The sequence below is a fragment of the Lonchura striata genome, chromosome 9, assembly GCF_050655825.1.
Source record: "Lonchura striata isolate lonStrDom1 chromosome 9, ASM5065582v1, whole genome shotgun sequence".
In the NCBI taxonomy this organism is placed as follows: domain Eukaryota; kingdom Metazoa; phylum Chordata; class Aves; order Passeriformes; family Estrildidae; genus Lonchura; species Lonchura striata.
Window position 1 is genome coordinate 6407317 of NC_140711.1, and position 8730 is coordinate 6416046.

The 8730-nt window shown below is 59.2% G+C and overlaps 1 protein-coding gene across 1 annotated transcript; it reads left to right on the top strand.

Annotated features, from left to right (window-relative positions):
• Nucleotides 1-1430: 1430 nt before the first annotated feature.
• Nucleotides 1431-3964, top strand: PROCR (protein C receptor). Its single transcript, XM_085587620.1, has 5 exons — nucleotides 1431-1487; nucleotides 1619-1741; nucleotides 1846-2082; nucleotides 2926-3192; nucleotides 3274-3964. The coding sequence occupies exons 2-5, from the start codon at nucleotides 1687-1689 to the stop codon at nucleotides 3384-3386; spliced, it is 672 nt and encodes a 223-aa protein (XP_085443746.1). The 5' UTR covers nucleotides 1431-1487; nucleotides 1619-1686; the 3' UTR covers nucleotides 3387-3964.
• Nucleotides 3965-8730: the final 4766 nt, after the last annotated feature.

The following is an 8730-nucleotide window of genomic DNA, read 5'->3' on the forward strand; positions in this document are numbered from 1 at the left end:
AAGGGATTGGGATTCTGCCCCTCTGCCCTGCTCAGGTGAGAGCCCACCTGCAGAGCTGCCCCAGCCCTGGGCCCAGCACAGGGAGGAGCTGGAGCTGCTGGAGAGAGCCCAGAGGAGGCACCAGGGTGAGCAGAGGGATGGAGCAGCTCTGCTGAGGGAAAGGCTGGGAGAGCTGGGATGGTTCGCCTGGAGGAGAGAAGCTTTGGGGTGACCTCATTTTGGTCTTCCAGCACCTGAAAGAGACAACAAGAAACACGGAGAGAGAATATTCCCAATGGCCCTGTTAGAGGGGAATGGCTTCAAACTGCCAGAGGGCAGGATTAGATGGGATACTGGGAAGAAATTCTTCCCTTGAGAGAGATGAGGTCCTGGCACAGGCTGCTCAGAGAAGTTGTGGCTGCCTCTAGATCCTTGGAAGTGTCCAAGGCCAGATTGGACGGGGCTTGGAGAATCCTGGGTATCCCTGCCTGTGGGGGTGGGTGGAATGAGTTGGGATTTCAGGTCCCTTCCCACCCAGCATTCCATGCCATAGCAGGCTGTGTGATGCCATTACATGCCACCCCAGGCTGTGCCATGCTCTGTCAATGAGATGAGCTGGAGCTTTTAGTAGAAATTTTACATTTTACATTTTTAAATTTATAATTATTTTAGGTGTAATCAAAAAAAAACAAACCTGTGGAGGTTTGGCCCTGCTATGGATTTCTCATCCCCACTGCCCAGCTCAGCTACCCTGAGTGTCACCCCTTTCCAGGGAGGGGTGTCCTGTTGCTGGATGTCCTCTCCACAGGGGATGGGTTCCTACAGCTGTGATGCTGAGGTGTCCCTTCGAGCGAGGGGAACCCCGTGGGACCCTGCACCCCACAGGGAATGAGATCCAGGTGGGAATGGGAATGGGTGCAGTGCGGTGCTGGGCGGCTGCTCCCTCCAATACTCCCCATTCCCTGACAGTGATCCCCATCACCGTGTCCCCCGGGTCTCCCACATCCCCCAGGGGAGTGGGACAGGGCTCTGCCCAGCCAAGGGATGGGGAAACTGAGTCCGCTGCTGGCAGCTCGCCCAATTCCATCTGTGCCAGGGGGGGAGCTTGGAGCCCCATCCTGCATCCTCAGGCGCCGTGGGGCCCGGCATATCCGGCAGGGAAGGGGTGCGGATGGCTGGGGTTAAGGAAATGGGAGAGACCTGGCCGGACTCCCGCTCTCCTCCCCACACAGCCCCACCTCCCCGGCCCGCTTAATATCCCGTGGGCGAGCCGCGGGCTGGCAGCGCTGAGCTGCGAGCCGGGCCGGCAGCGCGTCCCCGGGCTGAGCTGCGAGCCGGACCGGCCCCGGGTCAGCCCCGGGTCCCCGGGCTGAGCTGCGAGCCGGACCAGCCCCGGGTCCCCGGGCTGAACTGCGAGGCGGACCAGCCCCGGGTCAGCCTCGGGTCCCCGGGCTGAGCTGCGAGCCGGGCCGGCAGCGCGTCCCCGGGCTGAGCTGCGAGCCGGACCAGCCTCGGGTCAGCCTCGGGTCCCCGGGCTGAGCTGCGAGCCGGACCGGCCCCGGGTCCCCGGGCTGAGCTGCGAGCCGGACCGGCCCCGGGTCCCCGGGCTGAGCTGCGAGCCGGGCCAGCCCCGGGTCAGCCCCGGGTCCCCGGGCTGAGCTGCGAGCCGGACCAGCCCCGGGCCAGCCCCGCGTCCCCGTCCCCACGATGCTGCGGCTGCTGCTGCTCGGCGGGGCCCTGGGCTGCGCAGCGGAGCCGGCGGGTAAGGCAGGGACACGGCGGCGCTTGGGGACACCGGGGTTGGCGAGGGGCACACGGCGCTCACGGCGGGTCGCAGCGGCGGCTGATGTCCCGCGTCTCCCGCAGCTCCGCTCGCCTTCACCATGCTCCAGCTGACCCGCGTCTACATGGGCAATTCCATCTTCCGGGGGAACGCCAGCCTGAATGGGCAGCTCAGCCATCTCCTGGAAGGGAATAATGTCACCCAGGTGCTCCCGCTGGAGCCTCCGGACGCCTGGGCCCGGCGGCAGGACGAGGTGATCGCCTACCTGAGGTACTTCAGGCTGCTGGTGACGATGTTCAACAAGGAGAGACCCATCAATTGTGAGTGGTACCCGGGGGCCGGGTGGGTGCCCCGGGGAATGGGAGCCTCTTCCGTGCTGCCAGGGCACGGGGGTGGCTCTGCAGGGACAGATGGGTGAAGGGATGGGGACACGGCCATGTGCAAAACCTCTCTGTGGGGAACGGGAGCCTTTCTGTGGAGCCGGGAATTTCTTACCAGGAGCACACCCTGGGGTGATGCTCAGCCTGTTGCTGCTCCTCAGGAAAAGGGCTGGGGGCTGCAGCCTGTGGGGTGGTGAGGTGTAGGAAGCCTGTCTGCTCCCTCCCTGTGCTCTGCCTGCATCCCACCTGCATCCCTGTCACCCTGCCTGCATCCCGCAGCTTGCGGGAGCTGTGGGACGCTGCTGCCGATGGTTTCGTGCTCCTGCTCGCTCCGTCCCACAAGCCCCGTCAGCTCTGCTGCTCCTGCCCCGGTGTGCTTTCCTTTCCTTTCCTTGGTTACCCTCAAACCGGTTTTGCCCAGCCCCACATTCCTGTACCCTTGGGGAGCCCGGTGTCACCGCGGAGTCTTTGGCATGACCCGCCCCCCACTCCCGGTGTCCCTGTCCCGGTGTCTCGCTCCCTCCACGAGAGCCACGAGCAGCTCTGTGCCCAGAGCCTCCCTCTGTAAAACCGGAGCTGTGCTTTCTGGAGATAAGGGAGGGAAAATAATCCCAGTCGCTGGAAAAGTCACTGCCGTGCTCACACCGAGGGGAAACAAAGCTGTGGGTGGGCTGGGTGGTGCTGAGGCTGTGCAAACTCAGTGCCCAGTTTGCTGCTGGTGAGGGCCACGGGGTGCTCAGGGTGGGAGCGTGGTGACCCTGTCCCCTCCCTCTGTCCCCGCAGTCACCCATCACCTGTGCTGCCACCTCGGCTGCCGCCTCTACCCCAACGGGACAGCCCAGAGCTTCTACGAGGTGACCCTCAACAGGACGGCGTTCCTCAGCTTCCACGTCCCCAGCGCCACCTGGGAGCGGCGCTGGCCCGGCGAGCTCCCGGTGGCTTCCTTTGCCCAGGAGCAGCTGATGAAATACTCCATAACCACCCAAGACCTGCAGTATTTCCTCAACACCACCTGTGTCAGCCTCCTGCAGGCCCAGAGTGCCAGGACAGGTCCGTGCTGGGGCCGGGGCTGGGGACAGGGACGCGGTGGCGTGGCCCAGTTGTCACCTCCATCCCTCTCGCCTCTTGCAGGAAAAGTCAGCGGCCGATCGCGCGCTCCGCTGGTACTGGGGCTGGTCCTGGGAAGCCTCGGGCTGCTGGGCATGGCCCTGGGCATCTTCCTGTTCACGGGAGGGAGCTGCTAGCGTGGGCAGCTGTCCCATGTCACCCCATGGACACAGGGGATGGACCTGTCATCTCCCCGTGCATCCATCACCACCACGTGGAGGCAGCGGACGGACCCATCATCTCCCTGTGGAGTCAGGGATGGATCCATCATCTTCCCAAGGGTCCAGCAACTCTCCATGGATCCGTCATCACCCTGGGGAGGCAGAGGCTGGATCCATCATCCCTGCATAGAGACAGAGACTGGATCCATCATCCCTCTGTGGAGGCCAGGACCAAGCCCATCCCTGACAAGGGATGCACGTCCCCAGTGCCACAGGCTTTGCTCCCCAAGGACACCGGTGGTTTCCCTGACCCCTGGAGCAGCCCCCAGCCCTGTGGACAGTCCTCACGCCGGGCAATGCACTGAGACTCCACACAGAAACACTGGGCATGGATGGAAAAATGTGGGGGGAGAGGTGTGGGGGGAAAGCAGCAGGAGAAACAGCCATGGAGTGGTTAAAAGGATGGTGTTAAACCCTCCTTCATCCCTGTTCCAGTGGGGATGGAGGGAGGATGTCACACCTTATGTAATAAAACCATCCATCAGCTCCCACCACACCTTTGGCTACTCTTGTTCCCCTTGGCAGCACTGATGTGGAGCTGTGGATCCATCCTGGACCACGGCTGCTGGTGCTGACTGGGCTTGGTGTTGCCAGGCCCTGTGCCAGACCTTGGGTTGTGTGCTAAGTTTTCCAGGTCTCTGGAAAGACACTGGTGGTGTTTGCAGGAGGGTGTTGCACCTCCTGAGCTCATTTCAACCTTCTCCCAGCTTTGGTTTGACTCAGTTAAGTAATTTACTCAATGTTTTTCATTTCCTCACTCGGTGTGAGATGCTGAGGTCAAGCACACACAGCTGTGAGGGGACAGTTTTCCTTTTCCGCTATCCAAATCCAAGCTAAAACCTCCACTCTGACTGTTTAAACTTTGATTGTGTCGATAAGAAACTCTAGGCCACGTTTCCCTTTCACCCAAAAGTGGATTTTGAGCTCTCCTGTGCATCTCCACTGCTCTGGCAGCAGGAAGGGAGCCAGGAGCTGGCTGGGGACAGGAGAGAAGCTTTCCTGGATTAGCTTCCAGCTCTTTCTTTTCTAAACACCTTGTGAGCAAGACAGGGTGTGATGAGGGAAGATGGGAAAAGAGGATGAGGGAGAGAAGGGATGCGAAGATGACCTTAGGGGTTGTCCTCATGGAGAGATGGAGGTCTCCAAAGCCCACATCTCATCACCCTGGCCCCCAGCCAGCCCCGGAGCAGCCCCCACCTCCCCCAGGCTCCTGGGGCAGGGGCGCTCCCCACCCTTGGCGGGCTCTGAGAGGCTGGAGAATCCAAAACAACTGGGCTGAGGCACGGGAACGTCATGGCTCGGGCCCTGGAGCAGCGCCCTTGGCAGGAGCTGCGCTGTGGGCCGAGCACTCCGCGTCCCTGCCGCCGGCAGCCAGGGACACCAGGGCAGTGCCCAAGGTCACACGTGCTGCATTTGCTGCCCACAAAGGGCTTCAGTCCCTTCCAGCTGGGAGAAACCCCTGCATTCCCAGCTCTGCTTTGAGTTTCAGACTCAGGGCATCTCTGCCACCTGCAGACGTTGCACTCTGGTCCCCAAGACTTGGAGTGATTCCTGAGCTCAGTCAATCCCCTCTGCCTGGGCTGCAGCTCCTTGCTCTGGCTGGGATGGCTGAGCGTGGATGCTGTGGGATGCCCATGGAGCAGGGATGGCACCCAGGATAGACAGTGGCAAACACTGGGGGGGAGGCCTGGAACAGCAGAGCTTGCTTTGCTTTTTGCTCCAGAAATGTGTCATCTTTTGGACAGATAAGCAAGTCTGAGCTTATCCACTCCACGCACCTCTGGAAAAGCCTTTTTCCTGCCCCCGAGCTCCCAGTGTGTGTCTGGAGAACGCTCCAGAACGGAGCTGACTCTGCTGCTGCTCCTGGAGTTTCCACAAGGGCAGTGGGGATCCCCCAAAAGTGCAGAACCCCGAGGAACAGCCTCATCTCCATTGGTGTCCATGGGCAATGCACCCAAACCTGGCACCTCCATCCCAAGGCACCTCCCTGGTGGTGACCAGCATCATGATCCGACCTGGACACGGTGGCCAGCAGCAGAGGGGTTATGGTGGCAGCATCCACCTCCAACACATCGTACCCCCAAAATTTCTCTTCCTTTCCCCAGGTATCACAATATGTTGTCCTAACATTTGTCTTCCTCACCCCAAAACCCTCAAGTGCCTCATGGTGGGGCCACTGAGGCCTGGCTGGGACAGTAGCCCAGCTTCCTCAGAACTGGGAGCTGGGCTCCTGTTCCACCAGCACTCCAACACAGCTTCCTGGCAGCTGGCAGCCACATGCATGGCTCATCCTCTCCCAAATTTGGTTGCTCTTCCGTCCCGATCACAGCTCGGGACAGGCGCCAGTGCGTATTCCATCAGCGAGGGGTGGTTTTAATTTTCTCCTTGGAGGACTTTTGGGTTCTGCAGGAGGGTGAATGAACCCGCACGGAAGCCTCTGGCAGCTTTAGCCAGCTCCCAGAGTGACCCGTCCCTGTTATCTGCGGGGATTGCCGGGCAAGGCTTTGTTTTCCATGCATGGTTTCCATCGGCCTGCTCCGCTGCCGCTGTCCTGGATAAGGGCTCAGATAAAACACCCAAGCCTTGATCCTTGTTCCAGTGAGGCAATGCCCATGTGCCAGGAACCAGCTCTTTCCTTCTCTCCATCCCATGGGGAGCTTGGATGGGATGGGCAGGTCAGCCCGTTTCCTTTTGGACATCAGCTTCCCCTGCAAGGCCGGTATCTCCATCCGTGTCCTTTGGGAGCTGCCGTGCCTCAGGACAAAGGGCTGGAAGGCTCCAGGAGCTGCCCAAAACCAGTGATGGGCTCTGGGGTGGGAGAGGGAAAAACAGGTGGGGCTGATGGGATCCATGTGGAAGGAAGTGGGATTATCCCTGTAAACACCTCTTACGCACTCGGAGCCTGCACTGGTGTCATTGTGGCTTTTCAGGACTAAACAAACCCCATCCTTCCAAATTCTCAGATGTCACAGTGTCAACAGCCACAGATGTTTTAATTGCTAACTTTGGGACACCCTTGTTAACCCCAGGGGCTGCACTGGGAGTGGGGGGATCTGCTTCCTGGCAGCCTCCTGCTCCCACACGGAAAGGAGCAGCTCCTTGGAAAAGCGTCTCAGCACAGGGAAGGGCCGAGCTGGCCGCTCCCTCCTCGCAGGGCGGTCGGTGCCCAGCGCTGCCCTCTTCCCTTCCCGCTCACCTCCCAGGTCAGCCCGAGGAAACGGGAGGAGAGAGCTGGCTGCTGGCCAGGAGCAGGGATACGTGGAAGGCGGGATGAAGGCAGCGGGTACCACCCATCCCACACCTCTGCCCTGCCCCGCAGGGCTGCCCTGTCCCTGGGGACCCTCCGGAGCAAGCCAGGCTGCTCCACCAGCTCCTGCAATGCAGCGAGCAGGGATGGGGACCAGGCTGGGAATCACAGTCAGGATTCCAGTGAAAAATCATTGCTTCACCTTCCCTTCCCAGCTGGAGGTTCCTACTCCAAACCCAGCAGACTTGTCCTGGCACCAGTCCCTTCCCCCTTCTTCCTTCAGTGCCCAGCCCTGGAGCAGAAAGGTTCAGAGAGAGATAGACATGAAAAAACAAGATTTTTCTTTGGAAAAACTCAAGCTTGCTTGCACTGCACCTTCAGAGACGTTTCCCCGGAAAAAATGGCTGTTTGGGAACACGTTCACCCACTTCCCAAAGTTGAGAGCAGCCTTTGGTGTGACTGAAGGCATTGGGAGCAAAACCCTCCTCCCAAGACCTCCACACTAAAGGCTGAAACTCCTTGGAGCAGCCCCAAAATGTCACCATCCAGCCTGGCATGGGGAATGTGGCTCCAGGTGCAGCCAGCCCAGGCTGTGGAGGGACAGAAGACACGGACAAGGCTGCAGGGCATGGTGGATCTGAGCCCTGTATTCCCTCCCCCCATCAACCTGCTGTGGAATCCTCATCCATCTGCTCCTTCCCCTCCCCTGGGATGGGAGGGATCCAGCCAAAGGGTGGGAACACAGCTGATGGAGGTGATGACATCTAAAAGCCAGCCTGTGGTGAGGCCCTGAAAGAACACACACACAGCCCCAGGAGGTGCTGAAAACCATTCCCTGCAGGAATAAACCAGGAGCCCATTTCAGCCAGGCCTTCCCAAAGCAGCATGGACTTCTGGGAGTGCATTCCAAGGACAAATGTTTTCCTAGAAGAACTGAACAACATGCCTTCATCTGAACCCTCACAATCCTCACCATTCCAAGGATTTGGGTTAAAAGAGGCCCAGGAAGTTTATTTCTTCCAGTTTGGGAACGGCATTGCTTAGAAAGGACTGGAAATTCAAGCTGTGCATTACAGAATTCCCAGCCTGGAAGTTCAGTCAGGATCCTTGTTTGGTGCCAGACCAAGATGTGAACACCTAAACCTCGTGGGAAGCATTTCAATGGATAAAGGAGTTCATGTGTGCCATGACTCACTCCCACCAGCTCCATGTCACAGGAGAAGGGGACAGAGAATGCCATGGACACCCAGCACCCTCTGCACCCCCAGTCCTTGGAAGACAAATATTCCATGATCCTAAAACAAGAACACTGTGAGTGGGCCAGAACCAAAACCACTGGGAACGTTTGAGCAAGCACTGCTGTTGCTGCTGGGCAGAAGCATGGAAGCCCTGGAAGCTTTGTCTGGAGGTGGGAAAGGAGTTGGAAGCTGAACACACCCCACAGCAGGGGAGAAAGGGTGAGAGGAAGCAAGTTTCTGGTTGGAACTTGGGGCTTTTTTTCCCCGTCTTCCTCCCTGCTGGTGTGCAAGCCAGGGCTCTGCAGCCATTGTGCTCTCGAGTCTGGTCTCACAATGCAACAAAAACAAACCACAGGAAGGAAAGGAATTAGCAGGGAAAGGAAACACAGCAGTGAGAACAAGAACTCCTGCTGACTGCTGCTGGGGGTGCAGGTAGGAGAGGTTACACCTTCTCCTGGGGGAGATCTTGGAGCTTAGGGGTGAAATCCTGGCTTTTTGGACTTATTGCTACAGGTGAGCAGGGTTGCAAGGAGCTGGAGTAACAGGAAACAGCCCCATGCACAGGGATATGGGAAGGAATTTCTTTGAAATCTGAGGTTTCCTAGAAACTTGAGCTAAGGGGGAGCAGAGGCAGCACCTGGAAAAGACTGGGCATCATGGGCAGAGGAAGCAGCCTTAGCTGGGGTTACCACTTTATCCTTATGGATTCTGAGGAGAAGCAGGAGTCTGGCATTGCGGGTTTGTCTCAGCTGCTACCAAGCCCCTGCTGTGCTCT